General features: G+C 40.6%; 1 protein-coding gene across 4 annotated transcripts in view; it reads left to right on the forward strand.

Moving 5' to 3' along the window:
* Nucleotides 1-990: 990 nt before the first annotated feature.
* The window catches only part of CDK6 (cyclin dependent kinase 6), a 98,318-nt gene continuing 77,905 nt past the window's right edge, over nucleotides 991-21,403 (forward strand). The window contains exons 1-2 of one of the 4 annotated variants that reach the window (XM_081164029.1): nucleotides 991-2,168; nucleotides 11,746-12,240. In XM_081164029.1, coding sequence (XP_081020155.1) covers nucleotides 12,008-12,240 — 233 coding nt within the window. In that variant the 5' untranslated portion in view covers nucleotides 991-2,168; nucleotides 11,746-12,007. The other 3 variants (XM_081164031.1, XM_081164030.1, XM_081164032.1) reach the window with 3 other exon arrangements.

The raw sequence follows: 21,403 nt of genomic DNA on the forward strand, positions 1-21,403 counted from the left end.
AAAATATTTTCCAGATTGTATCCACATAATATTATGTTTCCCAATTTTATGCATGTTTATTTGAAAATATGCTTCATGGAGCTCATTGGGATTTACTCTTAAGTAAGTCTACAGGATTGCAACTATACAGCATGAGCCTATGCATGTTTACTCAGAAGAAAGTGCTACTGAGGGCATTAGGGCTTATTTCCAAATAAGTGTATACAATAGGATTGTTCTGTCTTTCTATGTCCCCCAGAATGGTAATTGTTGTGGTTACTATCAATATCATTAGAATACATTGGAGGCTGATTTATGGGGTGGATTATGTGCATCTGCAATAAAGAAAAAAATGAAATGCATTCATAGAGTTTCCACATGCATTATTTCAGAAATCCTTACAGCAGCCATACATAGGTCAATATTAATTATCCCCATATTGCAGATTGGTGGAATCTGGGGCACCTAATGAGTTAATATCTGAGGTGAGATGTGAGTTGAGCCTGAAAGTCCCTGCTTCATAATAGCAAACTATTTTCACAGCAACCATGACCATCAAATTAATACTAAAGGAACCAAATTAATACTAGTGATGATTATAATATATGCTAACCATGACAGCAACAACAATCATTTATTTATTTTTGCATTTGTACCACACAGAGCACTCCGGAGCAGTAATGATAATAAATGTACAGCGCTGAGCACTTGGTAGCAATTACAATAAATGAATAGTAATACTTTCACATTTGTGCAGCACCAAGCTCCCACAAGCAATGATGATAATAATAATAAATATGTTTGCATTTGTACAGCCCTGAGCACTGGGGACTAATAATACTAAGAGCAGTAATATTTGCACTGAAGCAGCAACAATAATATTTGTGCTGTACAAGGTACTTTGAAATAATAATAATGTAATATAATAATGATGATGATAATAATAATAATAATAATAATAATAATAATAATAATAATAATAATAATAATGTATTATTAATTTTTTCAGTTGTACAGCACTGAACACTCGGTAGTAATATTACTAATAATATAGCAGTAATAGCATGATCGCGCCTGTACAGCCCCGAGCACCAGGGAATAATACTGACAATAAATAACTTTTTTTGCATTTGCGCAGCCCCGAGCACGGCGAGCAGCGCAAGCGTGTCGGGCTCCCTCCGCCCGCGCTCCTCCCCGCGGCGGAGGGCTGCCTGCCTCCTCTTCCCCCCGGGCTGCCCCTGCCCCGGGGCGCCTGCTCCTGGCCGTTGCGCTGGCTGCTGCGACCCTTGCGGTATGTGACTGCTTTTGGCAGCGAGCACATGAAGGATTTCATTGAGTGTGAAGACAGAGAGCAGAGACAGAAAGCAGAAGGAGGCGGCCGCTGCCTTTGTAGTCGGGGAGGAATGCGGAAATGTTGAAGCACTATGTCAAACTTTTTTGAAACGGGGTCAAGTCACATTCAGCCAGCGTGGGAAACGGAGGGGGAAAAAAAGTGGAGGCGAGGTGGGGGGAAACTCTTCTACTCCTGCTGCTGCTGCTACTCCCAGACTGAGCACAGACTGAGCACAGGAGCAGAGAGAGAGAGAGAGAGAGAGAGGAGAAGAAGCGGCGGCAGGAAAAGAGTGGCAGCAGGCAGGCAGCGTGGAGAGCTGGTGTAAGAAGCCCCGCACTCTCGGGAGACTGATCGCTGCAAGGCTTTGATCAGCCCCAGAATAGTTAGCACAAACCTCTCTCTCTCTCTCCTTCTTCTCCCCCCCCCCCAGGGAGGGGGGAGGAGGCGAGATCCTCTGTGCATTAAGGTGCAGCCTGCCCTACCGCTTGCAGGAAGATGCGAACTCAGGGCAGAGGCAGAGCCCCAGAGGAGACGCTGCGACTACCTGTGTGGCCCCGCCACGGCGCCTGCTGAGACCTGAGCCTGCAACCTCAGCCACCATCACCATGTGAACGCTTCGAATCCGGTTCGGTGCCGCTGCTTGGACCCATCATTCTTATGAGATGCTGGTTATTTAAGGAAAAAAGAGGGGGAGGGAAATCTCTCCCCCATCTTTTCTTGTTTTCTTTTCTTTTTCATTCTTTCACCCCCTCCCTTTTTCCTGTTTTGTTTTTTTTTTTAAAGCCCAGCTCTCCTGGATATCACTTTAGGTGGCAGTTTTCCTCTGAAGACCGAGGCAGTTCCAGAGCAATATCAGGTACTTTGGAAAGTGCCCATGTGCTCTCCTGGGTAGACCCTGTAACTTAATGCTCCACTAATTTCCTATTTGGGGGTGGGGGTGGAGAGATAGGTGGGTGGGAACAGGAATCTTTTCCTCCCCACCCCCCACCCCACCCCAAGATCTCGCTCTCCGCCTTTCAGACATTCCTTATTAATTTGCAGATTGTGCCGGATCGAGCCCACCCACCCATCCCGGAGAGGGGAAAAAACTTATTCTGCCTTTCTCCCATTGCGTGCATGCTGTATAAGGGAGCTGCTTTGGGGTGGTCCTCGAGCACGTTTTCTACGAAGTGCCACGAAGGGCGGGTGTGTGTGCGCGCATGCATGGATGTGGGTGGGTGAATGAGGACTCATGCGGGCATTCTGGAGTCGTCTTGATCCTGGTCTGAGTATTTTGGGGGGTGGGGGCTGCCCGCCCGCCCGCCTGGGGAGGCGTTGTTCTTGTGGAAATCGCTTACCACGCATACTCGGCCACCCCACCCCTCCCGATTCCTCCAGTTTGGGGGGGCGCGTTACAGTGCGAAATGTTTAGGGAAGAGGGGCTCGCCCGCCTTTGCCGTGCAGTTGCAAGGCGGCCGGGCGAGCACGCAGGGCACCAGGCTCGCGCATGCATTCTTCATGTGACTTGGGAGGGGGGCAAGTTGCGGTATTAACCGAGCTCGAAAAGGAGCTCGGAGGGAGGAAAGTAACAACCCCCCCCCGACCCGCACCAGGATGTGCGTTTCTTATAAGAGACCGGTAACTTTCCACTGCCAACCGGCCCGTTTGCAGCCTCCGGTAGCGGCTTCTCGCGCACCTCTCTTGCAGCCAGTCTTCTCCGGGGCTTGCGGGCGCCCTTGCCTCAGGCAGGCAGGCGCGGCGGTGTAGCCGCAGGCCCCGCCCCCTGGCGACCCCCCACACGCAGCTCCCCCCCCCCCGCTCTCCCCGCGCGCCCCGCGTTCCCGACCTCACACAGACACGCAGGCAGAGGCCGCCTGGTCGGTTGGGGGCGACCTCCATCCCAGAGGCACCCAGCGGCCCCGCCCTCCCCCGGGCCGTTCTCTCTTTCTATTGGCTGACGAGGCGCTTCCCTCAGAGGATCCTCTTCTTCGCTCGCTCGGGGGCACGTGGAGCTTTTCCCCTTCCCCTCCCCACCGGCCGCCTCTGCAGTCGCCACTTTTCGCTTTGCTGGGTGCGCGGCGCTATTCGTTTTGTCCACCTCAGGTTTTTTTTATTTTATTTTATTTTATTTTTAAAAATGGTATATATATATCTATATATGTGTGTGTCTGTGCGTGTCAGAATGCCGGGACCTCAATTTCAAGCCCAGCAGGGCATGGTGTGAAGGTAAACGAGGCAGCAGCCAACCTTGCTTGGAAGCTAAAAGGGGGTCCTCGATAGGAGGTAGCATGGAAAGTTCCGTGGTGGGAGGAAAAGTGGGATATAAATATAAATAAATAACTTGGGAATAACAGAGAGAGAGAGAGAGAGGCGTTTAACATGCACATGGGTCCCTGTGCCTCACTATAAAATAGCCACAATAGGCCAAAGGTTTATGGGATAGGTTGTCAAAATGTTACTGTTCAACAGGCTTTTTTCCCTTTCTTTGGCATTCCCATCTGAAAATGGCGCGGGTGGTCATGGCAGTTACTTCCATAAATTGGAGGGGGAGGTATAATGTAAGCAGCCACTATGATCTGCCTTTGCTAGATGGTACCTTGTTCACATGGCTGGACTTATTTCTCTGGGCAGTTACTAACTGGTTAGCTGGCCTCTATAATGCCTGAACTGGCTCAAGGAAGGCATAATGTGAAGTGTACACCTACCATTTCAAATTTAAGCTCTACTGCTGACAGTACTCAGTTATTTGTTGTTTCTGGCATATGCTCTAAAAATAATTTTCATATCTAAGTCTTGAGTTGGGTTTTTTTTTGTTTGTTTTTTGTTTCTTGCACGTGTGATGCAGATGTAAAGTGTACTTTGGCAAGAATGTGCATTCAGGTTGAAAAAGGCTTCTGTTTTGCATCCACCTTAGAAACATGGATGCATTTAGACAAATAGCAAAATATAGGCTCAAAGGTGCTTTTACACATGCCACATGTGAGATTGCTCTAAGGCTGCCATAGAGCAGTTACTCTAGAATAACTGTTGTCATTGTTACTCAGATGTTTCTGAAGCTTGGGTAATAGAACTCAGCCAGAGGTCGAACATATGCGCGCGCACACAATTACATGGTCTTCGAATGTCATATAACTCATATGTTACTAAAAATGAAATTACATGCACATGTGAAATGCAAGAAAACTATTTTCACAGAGGACCATAGCTCAGTGGTAGTGCACATGCTTTTCATGTGGAAAGTCCCAGATTCAATCTCTGGCGTCTCAAGTTTTAAAAAGAGGTAGCAGGTGATGGGAAAGACTTCTGCTTGAGACTCTGGAAAGCTGCTGCCTGCCAAAGTAGACAATATTGGGCTAGTTGGACAAATATTTTGACCTGGCATAAGGCAGCTTCATATCTCCCAAACAGAAGTGATAATGTAGGGCTAAAATAATATGTCAAAATAAGAACTATATCACACAACTGAAGGTTTTAAAAAAACTATGTCAAATAATTGCATTTCAGAACAGAAATATAGTGTCTATAGTTACCACAGTCTTAATTTTGTATTGATCTGTTCTGGTTACCTGTGAAGACTAAAATTAGCATGCCATCCTCTTTACCACTATTTAAGCATTCTAAAGACCAGTTTTCAGAATAATAACAGTTTTTCCCCCAACACAATTTAAATCATGCTTGACTTCACTGCCAAGATGATGAGGAAGACAATTTATTTAATGTATGAATTGCTTCGCAAAGCAATTTACAACATAATGGAAATATATATGAAACAGATACATATATAAAAAGTTTAAAAAATTGCATGTATGAAATCACACACACACACACACACACACACACATACATTTTAAAACAACAACAGAACATACATAAAATCAATTCAGTACAGGTACCAACTAGGATAAATATCTCAGTTATTTCAATAAACGCATTTATGTTGTGTGCTGGTTCTCATCCATGTGTGAGAATTGGTGAGTAAATGTAAATATGATTTTTCTAAATAAATCCAACCTGAATGTGATTGTTTTAGTTTGGATAAAAAGTTGGTGAAAGTGATTAGTAATTTTCTACTAAGTGAGCTTTTGAAATATAGAGAATATAGAGTATGCCTTCTTATGCAGTCACTAACAGGTAAATTACGTATAGATGAGGTATTAGCCATGCTCCAGACATAACCGTTACTACTCATCAATATTGTACTGGGAAGAGAGAAGAAAAATGTTGAAGCAAACACCTAAACATCCGGGTATTTTATGGTAATCGTCCTGTCTTGCTAAGTGTTTTTGTTCACATTGATCTTTATGTCTATGAGTAGACAGCATAGAATCATAGAATCATAGAATCATAGAATCATAGAGTTGGAAGAGACCACAAGGGCCATCGAGTCCAACCCCCTGCCAAGCAGGAAACACCATCAGAGCACTCCTGACATATGGTTGTCAAGCCTCTGCTTAAAGACCTCCAAAGTAGGAGACTCCACCACACTCCTTGGCAGCAAATTCCACTGTCGAACAGCTCTTACTGTCAGGAAGTTCTTCCTAATGTTTAGGTGGAATCTTCTTTCTTGTAGTTTGGATCCATTGCTCCGTGTCCGCTTCTCTGGAGCAGCAGAAAACAACCTTTCTCCCTCCTCTATGTGACATCCTTTTATATATTTGAACATGGCTAGTTGTTACTTATCTCTTGTCTTTCTCAAGAGATGAATGGTCCGCTGAATGGTCACAGCCATTTGGGTATAAGACTTTCAGACATTGACACCACTAACGTTATCACAAACATTCGTAAGCAAAATATTGTGAGCACCAGAAAAAAACAATGTAGTTTCTCCGGAGATAATAGTTATCCCTACCACAAACCAATATGTGAACTAAAATGTGGGCACTGATAAGTGGCAACTGCCGTGCTGTTAGTGTTAATGGGAGAACTACCCAATAATCTGGTTGATTCAGTTGAGTTCTCTCATGAGCCTATATGTCCATTCTACAACACGTTAAACCACTGTTACATACATTCTGTGCCTTACTGGAGTTCCATAAGGAGTCCTGAACTGCTGGTTACTTAAGGCTCTATAACACACCATGATAAGATATAAATATCCATCTTTATGTGTTCTCTACTCATTTCACGATGCGTAGCATCTGCCTAGTTCTTAGAACTGTTTGCATCTTCATCTAGCTTCATATCAATTAACATTGTTGTAGTTCTAGTAGGTGTCAACGGCTACTAGCCATGATGGCTATGTTCTGCATCCTCTGTCAGAGGCATCTTGCCTCTCAATACCAGTTGCTGAGAATGGAAGGTGGGCTGAGTGCTATTGCACTCATGTCTTATTTACAGGCTTCCCACAGGAATCTGATGGGCCATTTTGAGAACAGAAAGCTGGACTAGATGAGCCATTGGCTTGTCTAGTAGGCTCTTCTTATGTTCTTATTCTTAACCTTCCTTCACTTCACCAAGTTCCCTTTCATCTCATGGTACAGATGGATGCTTCATACAATTCGCTAAATGCTCTTAGCATGGCCTTGTGAAAATTTAACATATGCCTCACCCTGTTCTGGAATATATTTTGAAAAAGTAGTTGAACTGGACATGGAGAGTTCCTCTTCTATGTTTCTGTCCCTGCTCAGTTTGTGACACTCGTAGCCCAATTCTATGCATGTTTACTCAGAAGCATCCCACTCTTTTCCTTAGAGTTAATTCTTAGAAAAGGATATGTAGAATCACAGTTCTAGTTTTTCTCTTCCCCTTCTAGCACACTGATAACATCTCTATAGGACAAGGCATGACAGGGCATGTCCACATTATAAACTTGATCATTCTTATTTCCAAGAATTCTGGGAATTTTAGTTCAGTGAAGTTAGTGGAAGCCTAAAGATCTGTAACCAAAATCCTCAGAAGCTCATAAAATTACAATTCCCATAATTGTTTTTGGTAGAACATGTGGCATTTACACAGTAGGTGTCTACATATCAACAAATGGAGGGTGGCAGGAGCTCCATATCATCAAAATTGGAAGGAATAATGAAACATTATCTATTCTGTTGATTAAAATAGAAGTGCCATGAATTTACTTGAAGCTAAAATCAGGACAGATATATTTCTATGATATAAAATTGAGTGTTTTACCTAAAGTTCCAAAGAAGACACACTTGATTTTAACTTGATCCTCCTAATCAGCTAAAATGTGCCATTTAGCTATTGGATAAGCTGCTGTGGTGTCATGGACTCTTCATAAACCTTTGAATAGTTCAAGAAGTTGTCAGCAACAAAGTTCTGTCAGTTGATCTTAAAATATGGGAAATGAAAGCCTACATTGGGGGGAAGAAGACCACATCCATTACATGGAGGCAGGATCTTTTGGCAACTCATGGGTGCTAGGAGGGGAAGGTGAAAGGTGGGAAGGAAACAAAATGAGAAGAGAACCAATGATAGAAGAAGGCAAAAAGTCAGAGAGCCCAGAAGGTAGGGTAGACTAGATGGAGGATGTAGAAGGTTGAGGGAAGGAGAAACTTGTGTGAAATACAGACTTGCAAAGTCGTACAATACTTAAAAAGAAAGCTGTGTATTTTAGCACAAATGACAAAGGCAAGCAGATCTGCGAGGAAGGCTGTATGGAGAAAATAGTGAAAACAAGATTAGAGGAAAAGTAGCTGAAGGACAAGGGACACACCAGTTAGTAGATCCAGAAGCAGAGAATTCTGGTAGGGAGGTAAAAGGCAGGGCCAGTGTTGGGAAAAACCAGGGGGAAAGCTTACCCAGGGTCTTAGAGGCTGGTGGGTTCTAAGAGTCCAGGAGCAGAACAGGAGAGGCAGATATACACTTGATGAAAAAAACTCAGCTGCATAACCCAAGAACATTGGAAAAGTAATGCTAAAGTCTTGCTGTATATATTTTTCTAAGTTGTGGTTTTATTGCCATCCTTCATTAGCTTTGTCTAATTTGTCTTCCAAAACTGACTGCTTTGATTTCTGTTTTTTAATTTATTTGTAAAATGTTGGCCATTGTAATCTGTTGCCAACAGTTTGAGAATTGCTACATTAAAAATGAATGCAAATAACTGTTTTTCAAAATGGCTCCGTCATGATAAGATTAAGATTGGCTGTTATGAATAATATTTGATACTTGGTTATGCTTTGGTTAATCATTAGTATTTGAAAATAAAGGAAAGTTGTGATCTGTATGTAGGCAAATTTGTTGCTATTCATTACTTGAAAGATGGGTTTGCTGTAGCTAGTCATAATTAAGCATTGATCTTGCATAACAACTCTTAAATTAAGAGATAAGAGACTTGGCCTGCTGTTGCCACAGCTTTGCTGGATTACTTTGGTCAAGCAAAGTGACCTCTTGGTTTTCATTTTACCTTCTTAATCTTAATTTGGTTGAGGGACGAGAAAGAACAGAAATCTATCTATCTGTACTACTGTCTGGCTTCCATAATTTTATCATATTTTTTCATTTAGAAATGATCCAGTCCTCATCCAAATATGCATTAACAAGTTTTGAAATGTATTTGTATAAAAAATATACCACTTAATATATAAAAAAATCTCTGAGTGGTTTACATAAAAACAATTTATTATTTTTTAGATGAATCCAGAGGAGGATCCAAAAAGTATTACTGAATGTTTATCATAATAGGGCAAGATACAGCATTAAAAGTCTTGCAGGCTGCAGTGGGAATGTTAAACGCTCTGCCATGATTAAATTTCTCCCACTTAAAGCAGTAATATTTAACTGTGCTTAACGTTGCTTGGATTGTGCTCCATTTTTAGCCACAAATGATAAAATTAACAAAATATTATATTCAGTTTCAGTCCAATAAATGGAACTACAGCGGTTATATATTACCTAATCTGAAAGAGCATAATATTAATGTAAAACTCAGGCTTTACTGGTACAGGCTTTTGTGAGATGGCTGCACCAGTAAATGGGATGAGGGGTTATATCAGCAATGAAAAATCAATTGCATGATTCAGAAAATGAAACTTTATATCCGCCTAGTTAATAATGCATGTTCAGAATTTAAGTACTCATGGTCATTGTGAGCCATGTGTCCTAAATATTTTGTCAAGTAGTGCCAGCTGTGCAAGCAGTTGCTGAAATGGTCTCAGACTAAATCTAAGCCCAGCTCCTTTCTATTTAGTCTGAGTACATGTTGGTGGATCTGGACACTTGTCATGCATGTTATACCGACTTGCTGATTAGATTACATGGGTCTACCCTTGAAGATGTTTCAGAAACTTTAGCTGGCATGAGGCACTAGGCAGCTACCAATTTGTTTCTTAGCCCAATTTAAGGTGACGGTTTTGCCCTGTAAAGCCCTAAAACACAGTATTCTGATTATCCCAGGAAGTGTCTTATTCCGTGTGTTGTCCCTTGAGAATTGAAACCTGCAGATGAAGCCATCCAGGTTCTGTCCATTCTGGATGGTAGGTTGTATTTCACAAGAAACAGGTTTGTTTTCTTTTTTCTGTAGTGACCCTGGACCTGAATTCCAAGAGGTCTTTCTCTTTGTTTGTTAAAGGCTAGGTGGACTTTTAAAATTTTTTATTTCATCAAACCTTTGGGGTTTGGGGTTTTAGGGGTACAGTTTGTGCTGTTGTTTTTCCTGATGTTTTTAATATATTTTTGTATATTTATTGCTGATTTGTGTTTGTGACTTGGCTTAGATGGAGCAGGAATCCCACATTTTGGTTTCAGCTTCCAGGCATATAATAGGCAACCATGGTTTAGTGGTACTTGTCTGTTTAATTTTCTGCCTGGTCAGAACTTGGGAGGAGTCCATTGGGAAAGACAGCAACACAGGTTGGTTGTTGCAGCACCACGGATAGCTCCTAGTGATCAACTTGCTCCAACAAGAGTTGGAAGCAGCAGTCCACTCCATCTTAGCTAAGGGCTTATCAACACTTAAAATTTTGCCCCACGCTTTCCAGGCACAGGCCCACGCTTTAAAGCTCTGTGTCTAAAGTACTCTGTTTTTTTCACCCCAGAACTTTCCTTGAAAAAATCTGCTTGGACACGGAGAGTGTGGATAAAAGGTCATTGTCGCCTTGTGGAAAACAGAGTCTCTTAAAGGGCCAACTCTAGCATAAAGACAGACACTTCTCCAGCTTTCCATGGCCTCCCACTTGGCATGTTTCTTAATATAAGAATGTTTTTGAACCAGCAAAAATATATTGCACCATTGGTCTTGTGTGATACTGTGGGGGGCACTTGGTTCCTCAGACCAGATGCTTTGGGGAGCTCTTTCAATGGGCACCTGTTTACCAGGTTTAATGATCTGATCACCAACATCTGGCTTAGGAACTTTGTCTGGCTCCTTAGCTGGTAGCACTGTAGCCCCTGACTTGGTGTTCTGGTCATTGCTGGACAGTCCCCCTGAGGCAGATCAGTGACCCTAACTGTGCTTTGTTGGTTGTCTGTGAATTCAGTTATAACAGCAAACCCCAGTTAGCCTTGAACTTGTACATCATCGCTCCCCATCTAGATTTAGCTGCGTGGAGGAGGTTAGAAACATTTTCTTCCATTTTCAGCTAACCATGGTTTATCTTTATGGAACCAGGAACTACCGCTTATCCAGACAAGCATGTTTAGTTGCCTCCTAGCCATGCAACACTTTCTGTGCCATTCAGCCAACCCACAGGTTTAGGGCAAGGACGGGAATTTCTCCCTAGCATAGCATTGTACAACATGGAAAAACTTTTTTAAAAACTTACTTGCAAGAGAACAATTTGTTAGCAAGCAGTTGCATCTACTGAAGCACAGAAATATGTCTAGGATTCTTTATGTCTTCTATTATCAGATGAAGACCTAATGAGACACACATACCTCCAGAAACCTGCCTAACACTACCAGTTGTTTTAAATAACATGCCAGTTTCTTACTTGAGATCAGACAAGCAGGCACTCCTGACAGGGTGTTTTAATTGGTGCACCAAGACTGTGGAATAAATTCCTATGGAGATCTGTCAGGCTATCTCTCTTTTCTTTCTTTCTTTTTTTTTGCTATCTATGGAATACTTGTTTGTTTCAATGTGCCTTTGATTTGTGAGTTTTCTGCCATTTTGCTGTGCTTGTTTTTTAATCTGCTGCTGCTTTACCTGCCATGTTTTTAATGATGGTTGTTTATTTCTGGAACCAGACTAAATTATTCTGAATGAACTGCAGAATGCACATTTCGTAATTTTTATAATAAAGTCCAAGTGTAACATTTAACTTAATTCAGTTCACAGAGCACAAATATTCTGTCCCCTTGATCTGCATCCCATTGCCTCTTGTAATTGCACTGTTGAAAGGGCTCATTTCACTTAAATGTGTGCAAGCCAGTTGTATTACATATGCCAACTAAATGTGCAGACAAAGTGTTTAATGGCAATATTCTATTATGGAAGCCGGTGGAGAGATACTCCTAATACTAATTATGTTCTCTTTGGTGGTTATTTTTTTGTCCCTTAGATCTCATTAGCTTTACAAAGATAATGATTCCAAAGACTACCATATAATTGCCACTGGCCAAGCAAGAAGGCTCACGTGGGCATTACTACAGTTCTGGAAGGGTGCAAGAACCATCCTGCAGGCTGGTCCATCTGTCAAAATATCCGGACACCCTGTTCCAATAACAACTAAGGACTGATTTGCACATAGGGAACAAGGGCAACAGCCACAGCACCTGAAACACCACAGAAAGAAACTGGGGAAGAAGGAAAGCGGTGTCACCATGGAGAAGGACAGCATGACCCTAGCTGATCAACAATATGAATGTGTAGCTGAGATTGGTGAAGGAGCCTATGGGAAGGTGTTCAAGGCCCGGGACCTGAAGAATGGTGGACGTTTTGTAGCACTGAAGAGGGTGCGGGTGCAGACAAGCGAAGAGGGGATGCCACTTTCCACCATACGTGAGGTGGCTGTATTGAAGCATCTGGAAACATTTGAGCATCCCAACGTGGTCAGGTGAGGAAGGTGCGGGGGGGTGGGGGTGGCAAGGCATATGGCCAACTGTATCCCAGTTATACACTGGGTGTTCTGAGCATCATGTTTGGGGTATGTGGCTTGATTGAGCACTAGAATAGTTGTCTGAAATGAATTTGAAGTTTGCTCAAGTGTATGTTTTGCCAACCTGCCTAACCCACCTTTTCTTGAGCTCTGCCTCCCACGCATTCAAACATCCATCTCCAGAGGCATAGGTGTGTGACTTAAGTATTTGAGTGGATGGGCATGGAGCCACATGTAAGCTGTGGTCTTTTTCAGCACAAAAAAGGAAGAATAGAAAGAGAGAAGCTCTTTTGTCCTGGGTATTAGTTGTGCCTAGTAAAAGCTGGTGCTATTTTAGCGCTACTAAACACTGCCTATGTGGCAATAAGAATCTTTTATACTAGGCAGGAAAATTTTGCAGTTTTAGAAAGCTCAGAATTTGTTCTTGGTTTCTAATGCTTAAAATGTTGAAAGTAATATGTAAAATTCAAAATGAACATGTAAATAAAAATATTAAAGGTTGAAATCTTGCTCAGCTGCAACCTTAATTCAGGCCACCAAAATCTGCCTGATTTTAGAAAAACATTTCCAAAAGATGCTCAGACTTGCCCTTCATGTCTCAGTGTGCCTAAGGATCAGTCTAAAGCATACCTTAAAATCATGGTCGGCCATGGGATAGGTGGTGGTCTGGCAAGTATGTTGGACACAAGCCATCTAGTGAAACAGAACCTCAATTGATTGACAGATGGTATAGAACTCAGCTGTATGTGGCCTGGAAGTACATTACTTTTTAATTTTTTAAAATAAATTCATACTCCGTCCTTCTTCCCAAAGGAGCCATTACTTGTTAGTCCATAGTGGTAGTCCCATTTCTGTCAGCAATTCTTGTTCTTCATCACTGAAGTTTGTTGATTGTGGGAGAAGTCAGAAAATAGAACTGACTCATTTTCATTATTGCTGCTCTGATACATGACAACTTTAGTTTAGTTTTGTTCAAAACAGTGCAAGGCTGCCTGTCAGCAAGCAGACAGTCTTGTGTGTTCAAATCTACATTATTTTCATTGTGTTCTTGCTGGTAATTGTGATAGCTGGGGAACAGGACTCGTTGACCACTTTCATGGGTGTAGTCTCAGTACTTTTAATCATACATTTCTTCAGATGAGTAACATGTTAGATATGTGATAATGTGAGGTTCAAGTCTGAATGGTGATTAATCATAGAAAATCGTGCCCGTACATACCAAGAATCATGATAGAATTTGGAAAGAATCAGGCTTGGGAGTTTTTGTGACATCTTCTAAGCAACTCTCAAGTATATAATTAATCCATTATAAATCTTCACATTGAGTGTGTTATTTTGGAATCCATTAAGATAAACAGTAACATTTGTGTTTACAAAGTAATTTTATATGTGCAAAGTCAAGTAGGTTTGCAAACCCTTATTTTCTGCCTTTTTTAGATGCAGTGAAAGATCTGTCTTGTCATTAGGAAGACTGGGTAAACTGTAGTTTGTTTAAGATGGTGGATGGGATTATTTTGTGCAAAAGATAATTTCATTCCACCCAGTACTGCTGCTGATCAAACTCCATTTATTTCAGTAGAGTACAATCTAGTTAAAACCTGTTAATTATTACTTTCTGAGTGCAGTTTTCAACTAACTGTTCATCTACCTTATACTCATATATATCAAGCTTTTGTAGGAAGTTAAAAGTCTTGCTGAAATCCAAATACAATTAGGATCTTTTTCTACTAAACCACTTCTTTATTTAAATAAAGAAACTGTGTTGGTCTCATATGACTTCCTCCTAACAAACTCTGTTGGTTATTTGTAATACCATTTATTCTTAAACTACCCAGAAACTGTAAAATTGACATATTTAAAGGCCTTGTACAGTGACTGCATAAAATTTATTTATAGTAATACCTTTGAATGACCAAAAATATTATAGTGGCATACAAAAAAAATAATTGAAACATCTTAAAAAATAAAATAAAATCATAAAATACAAAATAAATGACCAACACTCAATCAAATTAATGTTGTAACAGTTTAGAAGGCTGAATGTTTATTTCTTCTAAAACAAAGTTTAGAAGGCCCATCATCTTAAAACAAATTGATTATGAGGCCTATTTGTGAGGAGGTATCTCAGGGTTGTATCATTAATCTTCACTAACAATAAAATAAAGAAGAGAAAACATATTGCAACAACTTGTGTCATTCTCTATTACCCTCTATCTTCCATATCTTTAGATCAGGGTTTCCCAAACTTGGGTCTCCAGCTGTTATTTTGTACTACAGGTCCCATCATTCCTGGCCACTGGCCCTGCTAGCTAGGCATGATGGGAGTTGTAGTCAAAAAAAAACTGCTGGAGACCCAATTTTGGGCAACCCTGTTTGGATCATATAGCATAGAATCCAACTAAGTTTTGGGTGTTCTCTTATTTTAGATAACTTTATAATCCTCTTATTTTGTTATATATCTTTTAGATTTTAGCCATTAACTTAAATACCAGATTGCCCTTTCAAATAATCAAATGAGGCCTGAGTCTCCATGTCCTTGCCATAATCCTCAATCTGATGGCCCTGCTAGGGTGAAAGTACTGCATCCCCAGGTCCCTTTGCACATCATGGAGCTTTGGACTACAGATGTTAACTACATCAACAAGATCACTTCACCAAGATAAGGCACAGAACGAACACCCATGTTTTAATTCCTGGAAGAACCTCAGGTAGCAGGACTAATAAAGCTCTCTGCGCAGGATCTTGAAGAAATGCTCTTTCATATAGCTTTCCTAAATGCCAAACACTATCGTCTAGGTACGTGCAGAACATAAGCAGCCTTACGTAATCAATCTGACCCTAGAAACATTCGCAACAGAATCTGCAGTTTAGAGCACTATGAGCTCCCTTGGAAAGAATTGTCTGGGTGTAAATGTTCTGTGTTTCACCTTTCCCCTACATAGAAAACCAATCAGTCTTTTGTCTAAATGTCTGTTTGGCATACCATGGACATAAGCACATCTTACTGTGTTTTGTTTTTTAAGAATCTTGACATTTCAAATGTATTTAGTAAGATAAACTTAGTGTATCCAGCCCAGAGTTCAAATGAGAAGATGAAATGCTTAATTAGCCTTTATTGTGCACAGTAGATAAATCTGGCACAAATATGTCCACTAGTTATATAAGTTACTGCTGCTCTGCTTGCGGAAATCATGAAGTATACGTAGACAAAGGAGAGACTTTGCCAGGAATAAATGACATATTGGATTCAGGAAATTCCTGTGTGTAAAATTAGGAGTATTTCCTGCTGTAATGCATCTGTAAGAATTCTTCTGATTATACTTGTTGCATTCAGCTCCATTAGCTTGCATATACTAGAATCTGCATTTATAGAATATGACTCAGAACTGGGATATTTTAAGCTAAATTGCTACATTTTCAATGGAGAATTTATTTGTTTGGACCATAGGTCATAGCAAAAATCGTAATTTGCATTTCAATTAAAGGTAGTCACTGAAAGTTTAAAGCATTCAGTGTCTTCAAGTTCTATAGGCAGATAATACCTATGTTTGTAGTTTCCCCTCCACTTGACTCTTGGAACTTTGTTTTCTCCTAGAAATATCGTGTTAAATGTTTTAAGGAGTTATTCTCTAAGCTTTGGGTACACAAAAAAGCCATACTAGAATGTAGTAATCTGAGCTCTGTGCTTGTTGCTTAGGAAGCAGCCCAAAATGCTGGTATATGTAGCTATTTCTAGTAAAATTAGTTATGTGTGATGGAAGCAGTGATTTCTAAGCTCACAAAAACACTTGGTGCACAATTTCTTTTTTGGGAAAACAACCTATCTTTTTCCTTTTTTGTTTGTTAACTCCCAAGGCACCAATTTCAGAAAATTAGCTTCAGCTCCAAAATCATGAATCAGACTACATGAGATATTGTATTACTAAAGATGTCTCCTAAAACATGGGAATACAACCTCTAGGGAGGCCAAAAGTATTGCTCCTATTCTTTGTGCAACTTTCCAAAAAAAAAAAATATAAAAAGCCACAGGAGCTGAAGAAAATGGTTTTACAGAGCTCTTGCGAACCTTATTGTTTCCTGTCAGGTGTGCCAGCAACATGGTTGGACCTCCCCATCCAATGATGGCCTCTCAGTATCATCACCAACCACTTTCCACGTGGTGTGATGACCATACAGAAGCTTTCACAACCTGAAGCTGAAGGGAGTTGCAGTCTAAACCATCTGGAGGGTGCCAGGTTGATAAAGCTGCCTTGCGGTATGGCTTTGTCTGAATGATGACACAACTTCTCTCACTGTTCCTGTCAAGCCACACCAGACTTCTGAAATAGGTGGGCAGGTCTTGGCATACATACTGGTTAAAGTTTTGCTTTGAGGTTGGGTGTTGCTGGTGCCTGATAGGTTAATGTGCCAAACGCCTCAGGACTCAATAGGTACCATTCATTTCTGTTTTAAATACATGAAACGATAACACACACCAAAAAAATTACCCAAAAAAGGGACTGTTCAGGAGGCGCACTCAAAAGTGTTGACCTTTGTGATGTAGATTGGCAGGGATTCTTGAAGACTCTCATTTGCTCCTTAGAGGATGTTTTGTGAAGAATCAGGCGCCAAACAATAAACAGAAAGAAAATTACATAAAGCATAATTGGAAGAGCACAGGAGACATGAAGATATGAAGATAAGTGTTTTCTCTGCCTCCCAAATATATGTGTTTGTGTGTATTATTTATATATTTATGGAGAGCTAGAGAGAGATTTTCCTAAGTGCTCAAAGCAGTTCACATATAATTATCGCAACAACTCTGTGTGGTCACCATAATTATTCCCTTACTGTAGACCGTCTGAGGCTAAGTCTAAGAGACAACAGCTGAGCTGACATTTGCACTTGGGACTTCCAAGCTCATCATTTATATTCCTAACCAATATTTGACATCCCTTTTTAGATGGTAGTTAGCACCCTTGCTGTATGGGGAAGAAGCTGACAGTATTTCTTCTTTCTGCCTGGAGCTTTGATCATAGAATCATAGAATCATAGAACTGTAGAGTTGGAAGGGACCCTGAGGAGCATCTAGTCCAACCCCTGCAATGCAGGAAGATGCAGCTGGTCCATACAGGGATCGAACCTGCAACCTTGGCGTTATCAGCACCATGGTCTAACCAACGGAGCTATCCAGGCTCATACCTTGATATGAGAATACCAGAATACCTTGAACGGCATATATAGCTGCTGTGGAAGTCTAGTTAGTTGAACAGTGTAAATAAACAAACAAACAGAATAACATTATTGACCTCTTAAAATTTAGCTATGATGGCTGCTTCTGGGATTGCCTTTTGTCTTTTAACATTAGGAGAAAGACATTTGTTGTGAGCATCTTAAGTGGTATGGCTGTTTTTTGTCTGTCCCTTTAATTATCTTCTAACTAATGTCTGCATTTTGTGGTGTTCTCTTTTTTGAAGTTAATTGTTACTGTGGTAGGTTTTCCTACCCCTGCCTGAACAGCTGTTGAACTTTGAATTCCTTATGGTTGCTGTTGTAGCACACGTGGACTGATTTTTATGCCAATTCAGTGTTGTTCATAAGACCCCATAGCAAGGTTTCACTGTCATCTTGGATCCAAAGCAGTTCTTTCATGTGATCTTGTGCCTTTTGAAGACAACTGCTTTCATACAGTCAACATTTCTTCCACATGTTAAATGCACAGCAGTGAGCATGGGCATTTATATTATAATGATAATTCTATTGGGTTGTATCTAATGTAGCAGTAGGTAAAATGTTCCATTAGTGCAAGGATTTATGCTTGCGCAAAGAAACTTTTTCCCTACCTCAAGGATAGTTGTTGTGTCCTGCACACATGCAATAGCAGATGTCTGAATACATAGCTAGTTAACCCTATACTCCCTAAATAAGTTGCAACAAGGCAATGAGCCTCTTGCACGTTCGAATCCACACGATGGAGTGAGCTCCCGTTGTTCTGTCCCAGTTTCTGCCAACTTAGCAGTTTGAAAGCATGCCAGTGCAAGTAGATAAATAGGTACCGCTGTGGCAGGAAGGTAAACGACATTTCCGTGCTCTCAGGCTTCCGTCACTGTGTCCCGTTGGCACCAGAAGCGGTTTAGTCATGCTGGCCACAAGACCAGGAAAGTTGTCTGTGGACAAACACCAGCTCCCTCGGCCTGAAATCAAGATGAGCACTGTACCCCATAGTTGCTTTTGACTGGACTTAACCATCCAGGGGTCCTTTACCTTTACCTTTTGCCTGTTTTATATTCCCATAATATATACAGGCAGTCCAGGACAGTAAATTCCTTCACATAGCCCAAGAAAGAGTAGCAAATCAGAGCCTTTTATCTTTTGGGGTTTAAGGGTATTTAGGATGGTCATTTACAGTAAAAGAAATTTGACACTGCTGTGTGCAGGAACATCTGTCTGTATCACTATAGGACTGTAGTACCTCCCAAATGGCTAGCAAGCTTTCTTAGAATTAAGAAGGATCATTACTCTTGGTGCATTTTTTAGAACTCCATTTGTCAGCAAAACATATGTGTGCTTTACTTTGTGTTCTCTACACATTTTGATGCAATGATGAACAAGTGGTTTTAAAATATTATACATATGGGCTTAGAAAGGCACAAGAGTCATATGTAATTAATATATAGCGTTTTCTTGAACCGAAAGAAGACATTCCTTTGCTTAGATAAATTATTCAATAAATATGTTCCATATTATAATAGCAACAATGTTGTAATGAAATAAGCATTGGTAACATTTTGAAGTGCTATACATTTGAGCTGAAAAGCACTTGCTATTTATAGGAAAAAATGTTTTGTCAGTTTCCATGGAGAATGGTGTAGTGTGGTTTTAAGTTTTCCTCTGAGAAAAAGGTTTTAAAAGGAAATATTCATATGGCCAAAACTCAAAATGCTTCTCAATTAACTGCCATAGTTCCTGACTTACAATAAGTTTTTTCATAAAAGTGGTAGACTGACATATTAGCTGCATACAAATAAATATAAATAACTACATTGATATTAAGATCATTTCTGCTATACAGCGTTTACAAGTGAATTGGTGCCAATGTCTTCATTGGTCCAGTTTGCATGTCAGGGTAAACCATACCTAATTGATATTTGCTGTTAACACACCTTTCAAGGCTCTTTTGTCTCATCTTTGCTAGTGTGCAGAGGAAACAAAATACAATCCCTTGCTTAGCATTACAACTGAACCAGAGATTGTGGTTTGTTTTGCTCCAACAAAACATGATTAAGGCAAGAGCAAACCTTGGCTACAGATCCTGGTTCTTTGGGAGTAAAAGCAACCAGAAGCCTGGTTCAGACATAATGCTAAGCCAAGGGTCATGGTTTATTTTCTCTGAGCATGAGCATAGTATAATAGAATCGTAGAGTTGGAAGGCATCCAAAGGTCATCTCGTCCAACTCCCCGAAATGCAAGAATTTCAGCTAGACCATATATGAAAGATGGCCACGCAGCCTCTGTTTATAAACCTCAAAGCAAAGAGAGTCCACCACCTCTCATGGGAGTCTGTTCCATGGTTGAACAGTAGGATGGAAACAAGTGACCAAGAGCTAGGGATTCACAGTAAACTATTAACTATGGTTTACCATTATATGAGAAACAAGGCCAGTGAGACTTTTACATATATTAGTGTACTTGGCAACACACAAATATTTTCCTGATTTTAGAAGAGATAAATATATATTTCCCAAATTATCATACACCATCTTATGTTGGACTGTCAGATCTGTGCCAAGTAACAGAAGAGCACAAAATCCCATTTTTATCATGCCACGGAAAGTATAATTTCTGACAATTTCCAGGGACAGGATTTATCATGAGCCCTCTGCATGATAGTATGGCTGGGAGTTGGATTTTAGGGGATCAGGCCTAAACCGGAAGGGACCTAATCTCAGTGGCAGAGCAAAAGCTTTGCACGCAGAAGTTACCAGGATCAATACCTGGCTTATTCAGATGCAGTAATTAGGTAGCAGGTGATGGGGAAGAGACATGTGAGGCCTCTGGGACCCCAAAGGGCTACTCTGAGTGGACAGTGGATTGTTTTTCTTACAATGAAGTGGTATATAAATTTTAGTAAATAAATGTTCACTTGTCATTGTCAGTGAAGTTACCACAGCAGAAGTCATTTCTAATAAAAGTTAAAGGGCACACGTAGACCTTTAATTCTTGTAAACTCTTTTGTTGATCCTGGAGTTTCCACTGAAAAACTGAGTCAACTAATTTGGGAAGGAACCTGACTAATATAACCAAGTGTGCATGTAGGTTATGATCAGACAGTCACACAGTTTTAAATAGTCATTTTTAGCTTTATAATACAATTCTATAATTCCTAGAGAAGGTGGGGCTGCTGAAAAGAGAACAATAGGAAAAGAAAACAGATTTTGGTGTGCCCATGTTGTTGTAGGCATTCCCCATGTTTGTTTATTGAAGATATAAAATGAGTCATTATCACTTTATTTGAATCTTGTTAATCTAACCTCAGCAGAATGAAAAGACTTGCTTTAAAATCGGATATATATATTTTCTTGCCATGAAGTGTTGGGTAGTTTTAACATATGTAGATGAAACTCTACAGATGAAACTTGGGTAATGACTCAAAGTATCTGTTGCTGTTTAATATTTCTGAGGAATTCCCCTCTCAGAATTATCATGATATATACTGGCTGTGTCAGCTTTAATGTTTCCCAGACTAGCACATTTCTTCTCCAAGTGTTGTGTGAATGCATTTCCCTGCGCATGGGTTTTGTTTCTCTCAATCTTTCAAGCTAGACTTATAGTGTAAATGGGAGTTCTGGAAAGAGGGGGGAGGATTTTGCATCTTTATTCCCCCCCCCCTCCACATTTGATCTGGTAGTTTGCATACAGCTGCTGAGTAGACAGTTACCTTTGAAAGGAACATTTGGCTGGTTTAATTTGATTAGAGCAAGCCACCTCAATCATTTCTTAACTAATAGTGCTTTCATTTTTGCCTGGCAGTAGGAGTTGGGAAAGTACTTACTGGTAATAAGATATTGGGGGAAATTACAGAAAGTGACACAAATGAACTAAATGATAGAACAGTTTAAGTGGAGTTTTTATTTTATTTTAA

This window comes from Podarcis bocagei, assembly GCF_964188305.1.
Source record: "Podarcis bocagei genome assembly, chromosome: 12".
Lineage (NCBI taxonomy): Eukaryota > Metazoa > Chordata > Lepidosauria > Squamata > Lacertidae > Podarcis > Podarcis bocagei.